The sequence below is a fragment of the Plecotus auritus genome, assembly GCF_963455305.1.
Source record: "Plecotus auritus genome assembly, chromosome: 5".
Classification (NCBI taxonomy): Eukaryota; Metazoa; Chordata; class Mammalia; order Chiroptera; family Vespertilionidae; genus Plecotus; species Plecotus auritus.
The window spans coordinates 50,565,322-50,583,017 of NC_137776.1; the positions used below are offsets into that span (position 1 = coordinate 50,565,322).

The 17,696-nt window shown below is 44.3% G+C and overlaps 1 protein-coding gene and 1 pseudogene across 2 annotated transcripts in view; both read left to right on the forward strand.

Annotated features, from left to right (window-relative positions):
* The first annotated feature begins 5,208 nt into the window (after window positions 1-5,208).
* On the forward strand, window positions 5,209-6,392 carry LOC308248218 (interferon-induced protein with tetratricopeptide repeats 1B-like; annotated as a pseudogene). Its single transcript has 2 exons — window positions 5,209-5,308; window positions 5,521-6,392. The product of its transcript is annotated as an interferon-induced protein with tetratricopeptide repeats 1B-like (transcript).
* Window positions 6,393-14,534: 8,142 nt separating this feature from the next.
* LRP2 (LDL receptor related protein 2) overlaps window positions 14,535-17,696 on the forward strand; it is a gene marked incomplete at its 5' end in the record, with an annotated part of 209,763 nt that continues 206,601 nt past the window's right edge. The window contains one exon of the mRNA XM_080669070.1: window positions 14,535-14,610. Within this exon, the coding sequence (XP_080525196.1) occupies window positions 14,535-14,610 (76 nt within the window). The remainder of the gene's footprint in view (window positions 14,611-17,696) is intronic.

Here is a 17,696-nt window from a genome sequence, read left to right on the forward strand (position 1 = left end):
TTGCAAGTCTCTCTTCTAGAACCTCAATTTCCTTTTTCTTTTTAGATCCTCACCCAAGGATATGTTATTTTAAATTGATTTTTAGAGAGAGGGGGAGAGAGAGAAAGAAAGAAAGAAACATCAATGTGAGGGAGAAACATTGATCAGCTGCCTCATATACTAGTACACGCCCCCACCAGGGATTGAACCCACAACCTAGATAGGTGCCATGACCAGGAATCAAACCCACACCTCTTGGTGTACAGGTGGATACTCCAACCAACTGAGCCACCTAGCTAGGGCTCTAATATTCCAATTTGAAAAATAGTAAGGACTTTTATCATAGAGTCACATAAGTAGTAAATCAATCTTAAAAAATGAAATTTGTAGCTACTGGTCAAAAAGTGTTCCACCAACTTACCCAAAATTCTCATGGTCAGTGAAATCAGATGGCAGCAGAATCAATGCCTTCCAAACATTGCTAATGGTAGGTTGTATTTTGATTTTTATCCTAATTTTGAAAAGTTTCCTATTTAACCTAATTTCCTTTTAGGCTGAGATATTTCTAGGCTTCAATATTATTTTTATAAGTTGTCACCTTTATGTTGATAGAATGTACAAATTCTGAAGTATTGCTACATTTTAATTTAAACTGTAATATATCATCCAAATGTTATCTTGCAAGATATTCAAATATAGTGAATTTTTCTTTTTGTGATGTATTTGTTACTAAAGAGGTTCCTGTAACAGTAAGGTGCCCTGCAATCATTAGTCAGAACATATTATGCTCTCAACTGGAAATTAGAATTTTGGAAAACTTATTATCTGTGACTGGAAGCTTGATAGCTTAACAATACATAAAGACTTTGTTTGGATGAGTTTTGTGGTAATATTAGTCAATGTAATTTTAAAAATTTCTTTTTTTTAAAAAAATACATTTTATTGATTTTTCACAGAGAGGAAGGGAGAGGGATAGAGACTTAGAAACATCGATGAGAGAGAAACATCGATCAGCTGCCTCCTGCACACTCCCCACTGGGGATGTGCCCGCAACCAAGGTACATCCCCTTGACCGGAATCGAACCTGGGACCCTTCAGTCCGCAGGCTGACGCTCTATCCACTGAGCCAAACCGGCTAGGGCTAAAAATTTCTTAATAAATGTATCAACTTTTAGAAAAACTACAGAACTGTGAACTAATATTTTCCAAGAGACCAGTGAATAATATTACAAAATTCATTCAAAGTGATAGACCAATGGATTTTAATATAACTGAAGATGAAAAGTTCATTGATATGGTTTCAGATTCCATATTATAATTAATCTTGAAGAAACTACAGATTTTTGAGTTTTGGTGTAGTATCAGGGAATAGTCTCAACTATACAAAAAAAAATTAAAATATAAAACAACTGTTTAAAGACATTGGAGAGCAACAAGTCATCTAGCAGTTGAGAGACCAAGATAGGAAGGGAAAACATCGAAGTAAGCCCGAAATTCTCTGCTACTTTTCTTCTCAAGGCATTTTCAATTTGTAAACTGCCCTGAACTAAGATGTCTAATGGAAACTGGATGATAAAATGTTAAAAAAATTAATCATAGCTTTTGGTAGTATCCTGGTGTTAGTGAGATAAACATTGGCGTTTAGGCCACCAAGAAGGAGGAATGACTACATCTTGTAGTAGAAATACACCAGATGAACCTGGAACATCTTGTAGTGCCAGAAAGTAAGGAAGTGCTTAAAACAAAGACAAAAACAAACCCCCCCACAATGATGGCTGTATGCCAAAGAGACCTAGGAGCCAACTGAAAGAGCTCCCAATGACCAAAGCTAGAACCACTTGAGCAATAAATTCAGTAGTATTGAGTTATAATCCAAACTATAAAATAAATATATATTATTCCATATTGATATAAATAAATTATTGAATAAATAAATAAATAGGGGTGAATAGTTAAATCTATCCATGAAGAAGCATTCCCCCACTTCACCCTCAGGAGATGGGGTATAAAACTTCCTACTCCTTAAGTGTGGGTTGGCCATAATGACTTTGTTTTAAAGGCCTGGGGTGGGGCATGAGCTGGGTGGAGGGGGGCAATGAGGGGAAAAAAGGAAGGACATCTGTAATACTCTCAACAATAAAGATAAATTAAAAACAAAAGAGTACAGAATGAGAAGGAGGAAAGGAATGACTACTATGGATAAATTTGACAAACAATACTTCAGCCAGGTGATCAAGATTAACATCGACATGGTAAGTCATGTTGATGGTATGCACTCTTGATAAAATGTGAGGAAAATGGCCCTTTATCTTTGTAGTCTTGCCCCCAGGACCCATAACTCCATTCTAATCATCAGAAAACATCAGACAAATCTCAATTAAGGGGTATTATTCAAAATACCTGACTAGTACTCTTCAAAACAGTCAAAGTCACCTAACAGTCAAAGTCATCAAAATACCTGACCAGTATTCTTCAAAACAGTCAGTCACAAAAACAAAAACAATGCCTGAGAAACTGTGACAACCAGGAAGAGCCAAAGGAGGCATGATGACTACATGTAATGTAGTATTCTGGATGGGATCTGGGAACAGAAAAAGCACATTAGGTAAAACTAAGGAAATGTGAATAAGGTATGGACTTTAGTTCATAATAATGTATCAATAATGACTAATTAATTACAAATGTATCATAGTAATGTAAGTTGTTAATAATATGTGAAAAGGTGTGTGGGATATGTGGGAGCTCTTTGTACTGTCCTTGCAATTTTTATGTAAATCTACTCTATAATTAAAATGATTATTTAAAAAAGAATTTTGAAAGTACAAAGTTTATTGGAGGAGATATGAATGTGGCCAGTATCCTAATGAAGGTTAGTGTTTGGTGGGATGGGGTTATGGAAAAGAAAGAGGCCTCTGGGAGAGTTGGAGGAAATTTTACCACAAAGGAGAAAACATTTGACCTGAGGCTTGAAGAAAAAATAGCAGTTGGTCCACCAGAGAGAAGAAGGGAAAGAAGTACTCTTCCTGTTTAGCTTGCATTTACTTAAATGTCACTAAAGCATGAGAGCTGATATGCCTCCTCTCCATGCTTCTTGGCATGCCCATGTTAATGTCTGTTCCTCCTGAATGGATTCTAATCTATGGAATTATAGTCCTTTGTCCAATGGATTGCCCAGTTATTAGGAAAATGAAATGAGCAGAAGTGTTTTTTAACTGGATTTTATGATACTATTCTTGATCTAAAGGTCTGAAATCCAATGTAAAGATTTTGTTGTCACAAATCAGCGTTTCTTGACCTTGAACTAGTGAAATGATGGCAGTTAATTTCTTGTGGTGGTGGTGGTGGGGGTTGTCCTGTTCAGTGTAGGATGTTTAGCAGCATCCCTGGACTCTACCCCCTAGATGACAATAGAACCCCCATCCCCAACCATCAAAAAGGTCTCCAACTATTGACAAATGTCCCCAGGGAACAGAGATATACTGATCCTTTTAAAACTTAGATTGTTTTTTTGTTTTTTTTTTCATGTGTGTGTTGGATATTGAGGAATCCTTACAATTTTTAAAAAATATTGTTGGCAGTATATGTCCCCTTTCCCCCCCAATGACCTCTCTCACCCCCCCTCTCTACCCCCAGGTCTTCACCATCCTATTATCTGTGTCTATGGGTTATACATATATGCATATGAGTTCCTTGTTTGATCGCTTCCCTCTAGCCCCCCTCCCCTGCCTTCCCTCTGAGATTTGACAGTCTGTTGGATGTTTCCATGTCTCTGGGTCTATAGGTCCTAAAGGCAAGTACTGCTAAGGAAAAGTTAAAACTTTAAAATACCCTGAGTATGTTTTCCATAGTGTATAAGATCTCAAGATCTCAGAATAACTTGCATCTTGTAAGGTCTGATTTGAAAGCAATGCCAGAAACCAAATGCAGAGTTTATGCCTGCCTTAGGCCCACCTGCCTCCCAAGGATCGAATCTTTAAGTCATTGTATCTCTTTATTTTTTTAAAATATCTTTATTGGTTTCAGAGAGGAAGGGAGAGGGAGGAAGGGAGGGAGGGAGGGAGGGAGAGAGGGAGAGAGGGAGAGAGGGAGGGAGAGAGAGAGAGAGAGAGAGAGAGAGAGAGAGAGAGAGAGAGAAACATTAATGATGAGAGAGAATCATTGATTGGCTGCCTCCTGCATGCCCCACACTGGGAGTTGAGCCCACAACCCAGGCATGTGCCCTGACTGGGAATGGAACCATGACCTCCTGATTCATAGGTCAACACTCAACCACTGAGCCACGTGGGCTGGGCTAAGTCATTGTATCTTTAAGTCATAAGAATTTCAGGAAAGTCCTAATTTTATTGAATTTTTTTTCCAATCAGTGAGACTTGTTTGATTTCCTATTGTTTTTTTAAACCTCTGCCAAGACTTTTCATATGACTATATTTGCCTATCAGGAGGATTTCCTTGTCATAGTATATCTGGTGTCTCCATTTTTGGTTTGGAAAAGATGGCTGCTGCACTGATTGTCCCTTTAGATCTTAGCCCTGGCTATGCACCAAGAAGAGGCAGCTGGCTCATGACTCAGGACCTACCTGGTCTTGAAGCTGGCGAGTCAAAATAAATACAATGTTCTTCCCTTGTGGATTGCATTGTTACTACATCAGAAGTGTACTGGGGCTGGTTGGTCGGTGAGATACCTTGATGTCTTTTATTTTTACTTATTTAATTTTTTTAAAAAATAATTCTTTATTGTTGAAAGTATTACATATGTTCCCCCCCTCCCCACCTCCCCTCATCTACCCCTCCCACGCCTTTACGACACTATTATCTGTGTCCATGGGCTATGCATATATGCATATAAATTCCCTGGTTAATCTCTTCCTCCCCCACTCCCCTCCCCCACCTTCCCTCTGAAATTCATCAGTCTGTTCCATAGTTCTATGTTTCTGGATCTAGTTTGTCAGATACCTTGATGTATTTTGGCACTTTTTTTGATGGTTTCAGTCTGGCTCTGTTTTGTAAGGGGCAGAGATCCACACAAGCTTGTTCAAGCAAAAGGAGGATTATTGGTTGGATATTCTAGGTTAGGAACTAGACCTAGAGCATGATCAGGAATTTAGGCAGCCCCATGAACCTCTGCCTGTCTCTCCCCTAATCTTACCCTCAAAGTCGGGAAAGTAGATGGTATGTTTGAGGAACTAAGTGGAGGACAGTATGTCTAGACTGTCATATGAGAGTCAAAAGATGGCCATGGGCCAGATTGTGCAAGAGCTCGTAGACCATGCTAAAACCTTTGAATTTTATTTCAGGAATAATGGGAACACTGTTGGAGTGTTACAGCCAAGTGACTGATATGGTCAGCATGACTCCCCCAAATTGTTCTGACAGCAGAGGGAGAAGCTTTGTGGAGGCCAGGGGAAGACAAGTGTGACAAGCGTTGGGTGAGGGGAATAAAGAAAGCTATGAGGGCATATAGAAGGGCTGCCTGGCTGGCCAGGTCTCAGAGGAGCCCATCCAGCTAAATAAAACACTGCAGAATTGCTGCCTAATTCATAGCAACCGTGAGTAAGAATTCTGATGAAGATCAGGCCAAAGATTGGCTTGAGCAGTTGAGATGTATGTTAAACTTGGCTAATTGAGGACACTGAAATGCCTGAATTAGAAAAAAGGATACTCAATGACACTGAGTTCTTAAGACACCAAAAACCATGTGAGAATACAAGCACCTACTGGCCTGAAACACCTGAAAGGCCAGAAGAGGAAGTCCTGGAGAGCTTGAAAAAAGTTGAAGATGTAATCCAAGGAGAACATGCCAACCAATCAGACATGAGAAGGCTGGTTACCTAGGGCAACTATGCCAGGCTGTATTACCACCTGGGCAGGCTGGCAGAAGCCCAGATCTACCTGAGAAGGTGGAGAACACTTGCAGGAAGTTTGCCACTCCCTCCTGCTATAGAATGGAGTGTCCTGAAGTGGACTATGAGGAAGAATGGTGGGTCTTGCTGAAATGTGGAGATGAACAGGTCAGGGCTCTGGAAGTGGTCCTGAAAACCCTGAATTCAGCATTGGGTATGCAATCACCACCTATGGTCTGGTCAGCTTTAACAAAGTATCACAGATTAGTGCGACTTTTTCTGCACCTCCTTAAAAAGGCCATCAGGCTAAATCCAGAAGATGCATATATTAAGGCTCTCCTCACCCTGAAGTTTCAGTTTGTAGGGCAAGAAGCTGAAGGAGAAAAGTACATTGAAGAAGCATGGAACAAGTCCTAGCAGACCTATATCTTTCAATATGTGGTCAAGTTTTTTTTTTTTTTTTAAAGACTCCTAGATAAAGCTCATTGGTTCTTAAAAACAGCCTTGCAGGCAACACCCTTCTCTGCCTTCCTGCATCACCAGATAGGGCTTTGCTATATATATATTTTTTAATGTTTTTCTTTATTCCTGAATTATTTTGATACATTTCTGATTTAATTATAAGTTTTTTCTTTTTTTTTTAAATATATTTTATTGATTTTTTACAGAGAGGAAGGGAGAGGGATAGAGAGTTAGAAACATCGATGAGAGAGAAGCATCGATCAGCTGCCTCCTGCACACCTCCTACTGGGGATGTGCCTGCAACCAAGGTACATGCCCTTGACCAGAATCGAACCTGGGACCCTTCAGTCCCCAGGCCGACGCTCTATCCACTGAGCCAAACCAGCTAGGGCAGGGCTTTGCTATAGATCACAAGTTTTTCAAATATAGAAAGCTACAAACTGGCAGTCTAGAGGACAGGATAGAGAACATGTTGACAGAATGACAGGACTAACTGGAGCTCATTTTGAATTTGCTCTGGAGGAAACTCCCACATTTGACATGGCTTATATACTCCTGGTAGATAATGTACATAGAAGCAGGCAACTATAGAAATGCTGAAGACACTTATCAAAAAGTGTTATGCATAAAATCCCTTGAGGAAGAAAAACTGCAAGAGATATATTTCTACTATGGATGGTTTCAGGAATTTCAAAGGAAATCTGAAGCCGATGCAATTATCCATTATTTAAAAGCACTAAAAATAGAAGAGGCATCATTAGCAAAGGATAAAAGTATCATTTATTTGGAGAAATGAATTAGATGAAGAAAGCTTGAGCATCTTGGGATCATGTATAAATTGAAAGGAGAAATGATGAAAGCACTGGAGAATTATGAGTGGGCCTTGAGGCTGGCTGCTCACTCTGAGAACTCTGAGGGACATGCTTGTTAGGGCTGAAATATAGACCACTGTCACATTTCACTTGATTTTAGGTTAACATGTACTAATAATCTTTTCTGCTTATTGCTTTCAGAAGCATATGAAATCCACAGTGAATTATGATGATGTAATTTTTGAACAGTCACTTAAACTTGGTAAAATATTAATTGTATTCAGAAAATAATGGACAGCACTGGCTGGTGTGCCTCAGTGGATAGAGTGTCGGCCGGTGGATTGAAAGGTTGTGGGTTCCATTCTAGTCAAGGGCTAGTACTTTGGTTGTAGGCTCAGCCCTGGTTGGGATACATGCAGGAGGCAACCAATGGATGTGTCTCTCTCACACTGATGTTTCTCTCTGTCTCTCCCACTCCCTTCCACTCTCTAAAAATCAATGCAAAAAATATATTTGGGTTAGGATTAACAAAAATAACAAATAAAATCAATGAAAATATATCCTCAGGTTTAGGATTAATTAAAAAAAAACAGTGAATATATATGTCTTTGTGGGTGAGAGAGGAGGAGGAGGACAAAAGGAGGAGAGGAGGAGGAGGAGGAGGAGGAGGAGGAAGAGAGAAATTATTTCTCTGTGAATGCTATATAATAGAAATAACAGTTTTCCCCCCAGTAGATTTGTAGCAAATAAAACACTATATTTACATTAAAAGAAGAGGTGGGAGCTTGGGAAGAGATTAACCAAATAACTTGTACACATACACTGAGTGGCCAGATTATTATGATCTCTGAATGCATAATAATCTGGCCACTCAGTGTATATCCTATATAATAAAAGGCTAATATGCAAATTGTCCCCTTGACCAGGAGTTCAACCAGCAGGCAGGCCGGCCAACCGCCCATGTCCCCTCCCACTGGCTAGGCTGGCCGGACCCCACCCATGCACAAATTCATGCACCGGGCCTCTAATACACACACACACACACACACACACACACACACACACACACACACACACATATACACTGAGTGGCCAGATTATTATGCATTCAGAGATCATAATAATCTGGCCACTCAGTGTATATGCATAACCAATGGACACAGACAATAGTTTGGTGAAGGCCTTGGGTGGGGGTGGTTTCGGGCTAGAAGGGGTCAAAGGGGAAAAAAAGGGGATATTTGTAATACTTTTAACAATAAAGATTTTTAAAAAGGGGCCTCATAATTCAGAATGGGGAATTAGGGAAGACTTCCTGGAAGAAGAGACATTTTAGACGAGACTGGAAAGTTGAATAAGAGTTAACTAGATGAAGGAAAGTTTTAGGAGGGGAAGAATGTTCTAGACCCATGGTCGGCAAACTGTGGCTCGTGAGCCACATGCGGCTCTTTGGCCCCTTGAGTGTGGCTCTTCCACAAAATACCACGGCCTGGGCGAGTTTATTTTGAAGAAGTGGCATTAGAAGAAGTTTAAGTTTAAAAAATTTGTCTCTCAAAAGAAATGTCAATAGTTGTACTGTTGATATTTGGCTCTGTTGACTAATGAGTTTGCCGACCACTGTTGTAGACAGTAAGAATAATAAGAACAAACACTGGGAGATGAGAGGAACTGTCCCCATGGAACTTATGATTTAATGCAAAGTTTCACAAACTTAAAAAATAATTTCATTTTACTATAATTTCAAGCTTACAGAAAAGTTGCAAGAAACTCCCACATACTCTGCCCATTTGTTTCCTCTTTCTCCCTAAAACACACACACACACACACACACACTCTCTGTCTCCCTCCCCCCTCTCACACACACACTTTCCACACCCCCTGAATTATTTGAGAATAAGTTGCAAAAATCATGTTCCTGAACCCCTTAATAGTATTTCCTAGGAACAAGGACATTCTCTTACAATCAATATCAGACAATTTAATATTATGGTACTATTATCCAAATTATAGTCCATATTGAAAATGCTACTTATTTTCCCCAAAATGTCATTAGAGCTTTATTTTCCCCAGTCCAAGTCCAACCCAAGGCCATGGGTTACATTTAGTTGTCTCATCTCTAAAAAGTTTCTCAGCCGCCGAAACCGGTTTGGCTCAGTGGATAGAGCGTCGGCCTGTGGACTGAAGGGTCCCGGGTTCGATTCCGGTCAAGGGCATGTACCTTGGTTGTGGGCACATCCCCAGTAGGAGGTGTGCAGGAGGCAGCTGATGAGTGTGCAGGAGGCAGCTGATCGATGCTTCTCTCTCATCGATGTTTCTAACTCTCTATCCCTCTCCTTTCCTCTCTGTAAAATATCAATAAAATATATTTAAAAAAAATAAATGTTTAAAAAAAATAAAAAGTTTCTCAGCCTTCTTGTCTTTCATGACCTTGCCAGTTTTGAAGAGTACAGGTTGATTATTTATAGAATGGCCCTCAGTTTATGATTGTCTAATGCTTTCTCATGATTAGATTCAGGTTATGCATTTTTGTCAGGAATACCATGTGGTTTCTGTTGTGTTTACCGCATTTCTGAAATCTTGATGCTTTAACATCTGCCCTACGTGCATATGCTGGACACACCTTGTTCTGGGCAACCTGACAAAATGTCTGAGTCCCCTTGCCTTGACCTTTTGACTCCCTCATTGTCTCCCCATGGGAATTCTCTCCAGGGAGTGATTTTCAAAGACAAAACTAGCTAATTCTAAACCTGCTTACCCTGTCTGCCTATTCCTTCCCTCTGAAACCATAGTGGAGGTGCTTGTCCACAGTTCCCCCCTTTCTCTCTCCGAGTGAAGATTTCAGTGGTTCATGGTGTGACCTGTAGTCCCTCTCTTGGGATCTGTGATGCTTTCAATGGCAATTGTCTCCTGATCTGTTGACCTTCCCATACCTAAATAATAATAAAATCTATTAAAACATCTGCCAGCTTCTATTTTTATTGTTTTATATTTTTTAGAACATTAAATACCTTTATTATATGATCTAAGATAGGAGGGAGGGAGGTTTGTTTGCGTTTCCAAGCCTTGAATTTCCTCAGCTAGAACTCCATCCAGCCCCTTGCCCTGTAGCACAGAGCCATCTGCCCCACCACATTGGCCTGGTGTTGGAGCCATGCACGCAAGATGCTTGCCCTGCTGGAATTGCTCCTCTAGGAGACTGCTGATTTTGGCAGTCTTTCTCCTTTCATCATATTTCTTCTGACTTTTCTTTGATTGCTTTTTGTTTAAAATCTCTTCCTCCTCAGAAGTCAGCTTGGCTCCCTTCTTGGGGCCCAGGGGCTGTGATAGCAAGACTCATAGCACTATGGATATGGTATGCTGTCAATGAGTACAATGCAGTTCTTTACTAGGGTCTTGTGCGGACCAGTTTGTTATTGGATGCGCTGTAGATAACACCAGTAATCTTTGTTTTGCATGTAAAATATTCTGAGCCCAAGGAGAAATTGTCTATGTCCAGCCTCAAGGCATGGTGCTTCCTGTTGCCTCCCTGCAAGCGTGTATGTGTGGCAGGAGCTAATCTGACTGTGGGCAGCAGGACACCCTCCTTGCCCATATTTTGCTTCTTAGGGTAGGACTTTCTCTTGTCCCCAGTCTTGCAGTGCTTGTCAGTTGTCCAGAGAGATACCCACAACTGCAAAGAGCATTGTTTCAATTAATAAGTAACTTGTGGGGAGATACTTCAAACTTTTTAAAAAACACATTTTCATTGATTTTAGGGAGAGAGGAAGAGAGAGTGGAGAGACACACACACACACACACACACACACACACACACAGAGAGAGAGAGAGAGAGAGAGAGAGAGAGAGAGAGAGAGAGAGAGGAACCTCGATGGGCTGCCTCATGCACGCTCCTTACTGAGATCCAGCCTGCAACCTGACATGTGCCCTGTCAGGGAATTGAACCTGGTGACCTTTGGTGCATGGGACTATGCTCAACTAAGCCACACTGGTCAGGGCGTTCAGACTATTTTTTTATTTTTATTTTTTACCTAGATGGATAATAAGAAATATATTTTATATGGTGACACATACATGTACATTTATCTGAAACAAGAGTTTAGTGAAACAATACATATCCTTTTCATATGAAAGTTATTTTAGTTCCTATTCTATTTCATTTGAAAATAATTCTGTATGACTTACTAAATTGATTTCATAACCCTCTAATAGGTAATGACTTTTGTTTGAAAGCACTAGTCTGATGGAAATATCACTTTGAATCATTTGCTTGCAGAATGGAAAATAGATGGAGAGATGTGTGTGTGTGTGTGGTGTGTGGTGTGTGTGCGTGTGTGTGTGTGTTGCTCAAGCAGGTGCATGCAAAACTGACAGCCAGCAGCCCATTATAAGGCTCTTGCCATAATTCAGATCAGAGAGGTTGGTGACTACAGATAGAGAGGTTGAGAGAAGTGGGTGGGTTTGAGAGAAAAATGAGTGGATTAATGAATGTGAGTTAACAGAATTTCTGGGTAGAATTAATAGAAAAACTGAAGTTGGATTTTAGTCAAGGAGATTTTGCAACTTCATTACCATTGCAGAAAGCAGAAATTGGCCCAGGATAGGGAAAAATGCTCTGAAAATATTTCCGTTGATATGCATAAGTAAAATAATACAGTGAAAACTCTATCAAGGATGTCAATTAACATGAATTTACTAGAATAAATTTCACTTTCAGCACTTTCTTCTCTCTTTTGGCTAACCACTCTGTCAGGTCTTACATACACCCATGCAGAGAGACATGTGGAAAATAAAGATATTACACTTTCGCATTATATAGAAACAATGCTGGCCTAAATCACAACTGCGCTAACCAGGGCTTTCTCAGATGCTGATCTTTAGATTTAATCCTCCAAATTCAGCAACTAGCCTTCTCACCTGTGGACACCGGAGATAACACTCGCATGGTGCGGGCTGCAAAAGATGCCTGTTTTCAATGGCACGAGTTTGAGAAAATATTTTTTTTCCTCGTGGAAAAGAGTATGAATGTGTGAGTTTACATACACAGTGTTGGAAAGGATGGACCTCGTTGTTAGTCGTCTCTTATCCCCAACCTTTATCTCCTCCCCTCCCTCCCGTCTTCCCTCCATTCTTCCCCCTTCCCCGGCGTTATTCTGGGATTAACGGCGGGGTCGGCCCAGTACACAAACGCAGCTGGCTCCGGTGGTCAGCCCGAGCCCCGCTGCGCAACCACGTCAGGAATTCCAGTAAGTTGGCAACACAGGAGCACAAAGACAACAACAATGAGGAAAACCCTTCAGTGCAGAAAGGAATGTTTGGAGCCCCGGCGGCTACAGTGAAAAGACGTACGCGCGCGCACACACAAACTCGCGGCCGCGCTCAAGCTCTCGCATCCACGTGCGCCCACGCGGGTCCTGGGAGCGACCCCCCTTCCGCGCATGCGGCCCCCGCCGGCCCGTGGACCCAGGCGCGCGCCTCCCCCGCGCCCGCCCGCCGCCGCCGCTCTTTGTAACCCGCGGGTGCGGGGACGCTCATTGACTATGCAGCAGCCCCCGAGAGCGCTGGATTGGCCTGACCCCGGCGCGGTCTCGTACCATCGCCCCGGCCGCCCGGAACCGGCATAAATCACCCGCGGAGACCAAAGCGCAGCTTTGCGCCCCCTCGCAGTTTCCCTCCTCCCACCCGACTCGTCCCCCTCGCTTCCCGGCCCCCACTACCCCCGGTCCCCAGTCCTGCCTCCTCCTCGGAGCAGCACTGCGCTAAACAGTGCTGCGAGCCTGGGAACGTTTCAGGGACTTTGAGCAGGGAACTCTGGATTTCCAAATTCAGACACTTCGAAAAGAAAGCCACGAACTCTCTCCGGCCCTTTCTCACATCCTACTCTTTTGAAATCTTAGTTTTCTCTTTCTTGTCTATTTGCCCCTCTCTGTGTGTTTCAAAAAATATTACCTATCGCCGCCCCTCTTCCTCCACCACCACCCGCAGCTCCGCAAAGCTTCACCAACCTCCCAAGCCCACGGAAGGTACACGATCCGAGCTATTGGGAGGAGCAGAGCCCCAGATGATCCGTGCTCTGGAGAGAAAGGGTGGCATTAACTGCCAGGTTCTTGCCCCTGGGGAGGGTGAGGTGGAGGGACCCTGCCCGGGGATTTCGTGGAAACAGGGCTGCCGCCACGGTCACTGCCCCTTTAGCTGACAGAAAGGGCTCCTCACTCTTTGGACCAGGACCCAGTGCCTGGGGCCATGGGGCGTAGTTGGCCCAGAGACCGGGGCCGGAGATCCTGGGGCGATCCTAGGCCCGGAAACATCCCCTCCTCACACAGGGCTCCCAGGGCCAGGAACTAGGTTGCACCAGCCCTTCTTTTTTTCTGTCGCCTCTGCTGTCGCGTACCGAGTGAGGAGGATGCTCTGAGGGTGAGTGCAAGGTTCACTTGAGTGCCCTTGGGGGTCGCCCTCCCACCCGCCAACCAGTCTAATGCTGCCCAAAGAAGGGAGCCGCGGGTTTCTCTGAACCTCTTATGTGTTTCTCCTTGCTATACCAGGGACGCCAGCACGATGGAGAAGATGTTCATTCTTTTCACTTTGCTTCGAAATGAACAGACTTGTAAGAAGCGCCGTCTAGCTGTGGCACCTGTAGCTCTGGTACTTAGGAAAAACTAAACAAGGATCCAACCTCCTCCCCAACCTGGATTCAACCCCCTCCAGAAACACACAGAGCACCCCATCTCAGCGCCTCAACGTTCTGGGGGAAACCAGGGTGTCCTAGAGGACGTAGGAATTGCAGACCGGAGAATGGCCCCAGATCTCTCCAGCAGGCTCTTGACTGCTTCCCTTCCTTCTCTTATTCTTCTTCCTTTTCTTAGACCGTGTCGGTAGCACATTTCAGAGGCAAATCTTGCGGAGAGGCCGTGCCGCCGTGTAAGTGTGTCGGTGTGAGTCTTCGCATGTGAGTGCGTGACTGTGAGGAGTCTGTGAGCGTATGAATGGAGGCGTGTAGCGGTGAAGTGTGTGTGCACGTGGACTGAGGAGTGTGTGCGCGCGCGCGAGTGTGTGAGGCTGCGTGAGTTTGATAGTGAGCGTGTGCAACGGTGTGAGTGTGAGGCTGTATGAGTACGTGTGTGTGTGCGCATATGTTCGAGTCCCACTCCTCCCAGAGCTGCAAAGTGCAGGGGGCGGGCCGGGCGGCAGGGGGCCTGCCCCGCCGGATTCCCGCATGCTAGTTCCGGGGCGGTCTGGTCTAAAGGGCTTTATGCTCTGTCTGGAGGGTGGGGACTGGCGCGGGTAGAAAAACGGGACGCCCTGGGCGGGCCAGTTTCCTGCCACTTGGAGCCCGCCGAGGTGCGGGTCTCACCGAGCGCTCGCAAGCGGAGGCGCAGCTGCAGCGCGCGACGCGCGCCCACCTCCCGGGGAAGGAACGGCGAGGCCGAGGCCGAGAGCCGTCGGCGGGATGGAGCGCGGGGCGGCGGTGGCGTGCACGCTGCTGCTGGCTTTCGCCGCCTGCCTGGTGCCGGCCAGCGGCCAAGGTAAGCGCCTGCCAGGCGGAGCTCTGCTCGGGGCGCCGGACTTCCCTGGCGGTGGCCGGCGGGCGGAGGGGAGCGAGGCAGGGGGTGGAGGGTTGTGGGGAGTGGGCGGCAGGACAGGGCGGCGGCTCCCCATGGGGCGCTCAGGTTGCCCAGAGAGGGGCGAGTGGGAACCCCCTTCCTTGGCCCGCTTTGGAACTGAGCAGCCACAAACTTGAGAAAGCAGTCCCGCTGGTTTGGGTGACAGCGCACCCCACGGGAATCCCGTCTTTGTTCCCACGGGAGTTTGTCCCGACCCTTCTGGAAAGCACTTTGAGATTGGACCCCGGAGAACGGAGGTCGCCCCCGCGAGTGCGCAGCCTGCTCCCGCCATGGACTTATTCTATTCGGCGCTGCGCGGTCCTCGGCGCTGCTCTGTGCGGTTTTCCACCTGCAGCGCCCCGCCGGGGAGATCCCTTCGCGCGCCCGGGCTGCGGGCTAGAGTACCCCCTCCTTTCACCAGGGAAACTTGGTCCCGCGGTGACCCCCAAGAGACCGCATCTTGATACAGGTCGTTTACGAGCCAAGATAAGGCCGGGAGGCGGGATTGGCTGAGAGTGCGGCAGATATACTGGAGCATTTTCTTGCAGGGTTTTCCTTTCCAAACCGGTGGTGGGAGCTTTTGTGTTGATGAATGGGGCGCGTCTGCGCGGCCAGAGTTTTGAGGGCTGGAATGGGGAAAGTTTCTGGTTTGAGCGTCTTAAACTTCTCCCAAGTTGTCGGACAGTTTACGTTTTTACAGACACAGAGGCAGAGAAAGAGAGAGATAGAATAAAAACAGTAAGAGGGGAAGAGGAGAGAGAAGACAAGCAAGTAGAGAGGATAATGGAGAGAAGAAGGGGAGAGAGAGCTTGAAGATAGAGGGAGAGGGAAAGAGGGAGAAGGAGGGAGGGAGGAAGAGAGGAGAGGAGAGGAGAGGAGAGGAGAGGAGAGGAGAGGAGAGGAGAGGAGAGGAGAGAGAGAGAGAGAGAGAGAGAGAGGACACCAGGGATGAATGGGAAGGGCTAGGAGGAGGCTGGGGAACCCGCGAGCTCTCTCCTTGGCTTTGCGTTGCTAGGTAGCAGCCAGGAGCCGCGTGTGACCGACCACCAGACAGACAGCGGACGCTGCTGCCTCCACGGGAACTAATCTGTCTGTGGGGATGGGAGAGACCCCTCTCCCTATTTCCCCTCATGTTCCTTCTCGTTGGACAACTTAATTGCCCTACAATGAAAATGAAACCCCTATTGTTGTAGGATTAGCGAAAGCAATAAATTGATTTTCCTGGATCACGTATTGGGGGTTGACGGATGGGGAGTGTAGAAGCCCCCATTTATGGTGGAGCGGGAGGGGGGGCTTGTGGATGGGCCGTGACATGTATTCAAATGGTTAATCTGCTTTTTTCCCCTCACTTCTTAACTTAAGCTCCTTAGAATCAACTAAGTAATTATACAGCAACTCCTAGCAGTGCCCATTTCAGACTTCCTGGGAAGAAGATTGGAAAGGCCAGCAAATCCCACCGGTCTTGTAAAAATCTTTAGAAAGGGAGGAGAGGCAGGAGGAGACTGTTAATTCTTACTTTGAACACCTTTTCTGGGTCGGTAACACAGAGAGGATTTATTATTGTAGAGGGTTTGCACCCCCTCCGAGGCACTTAGGGTTATATATATCCCATGTCCAAAATATAGCCATAGGATTTACTATATGTCCCTGTCAGTGCCTGGCAAAAGGAAACCTTGTCTGGATTCATCTGGGATACATTTGGATAACCAAACATAAATTCTCTCACCTCCATTGGTAGTTTAGTTATCAAATAATCGGTACTTACTCTTCTTGGTAGTTTAGATCTCTCTCTCTCTCTTTCTCTCTCTCTCTCTCTCTCTCTCTCTCTCTCTCTCTCTCTCTATATATATATATATATATATATATATATAATAACATATCTATGTGGCAGGTTTTGTTCTAAGTAATTTATACTTATTGACTCATTTAATCTTCATAGTACCCCTTTGAAGTAAGCACTCTTACTCTCCCTGTTTTACTGAGGGGAAATGGAGGCACAGAGCAATTAAGTAACTGGCCCAAGATCGCACTGCTAGAAATTGACAGAGCTGTGGGGCAAATCCAAGAGATTCTGACTCCAGAGGCTATAATTTAACTGCTATAGGATGGCCTTCTCCTTGTTTCTGTTTCTTCTCTCTTGTACTAAAAATGTTATGCTCTCTAAGTTATTATCGATGTGTGAGATTACTAAAGAAGCTGAGGGGCATTTTGTATGTCTTTGCCATGTATGATAATATCCACTTGCTGCTCTATATCTGGATATTTTTTTCAGCAATCCTTTCCAGGTTTCTATGACCCAAATCCAAGTATCCTCACTCCTAGTCTTAACTACTTGATCATTTTTACTTGCTTGTTCTCTAAATGTCCTCAACCTTGAAGATTAAAGAGATTTTTAGATTCCTGTTATATTGATTCTAACTGATTACATTGTAGATGCCCTTATGCTAGCACCACATTTTAAGTAAGATCTTACTGCAAACTTTGCATTATTAAAAATTAGAAAAGAACTCTGAGTATTTTATGCTTATTCTTTTAAAATTATAGTATATCTGTAGCTTAAAATTATTTGCATTTTCCTCATATTTTGTATAGTGCTTTTTTTTTTTTTAAAGTCCTCACCCAAGCATATTTTTTTTCCATCGATTTTTAGAGGGAATGAAAGGGAGGGAGGGGGAGAGAGAGAAACATCGATGTGAGAGAGACACATTGATTGGTTGTCTCCCAAATGCAGGATGAACCTGCAACCCAGTGCTCGTGACCAGGAATCAACCACTGAGCCATGCCGGCCAGGGCTGTATAATGCTTTTTAAGAAAAAAACTTGGGAAAGCCTGAACTCTGGTGTCAAGCTGCCAAGCAATGACTTTGTCATTTTCTAGCTGTGTGACCTTGGGGAAGCTACTTCATTTTGCATGGTTCAGCGTGATTATCTGCAAAATTTATATGATAAGAGCCCTAGCTGGTTTTGCTTAGTGGTTAGAGCATCAGACTGGACTGAAGGGTCCCGGGT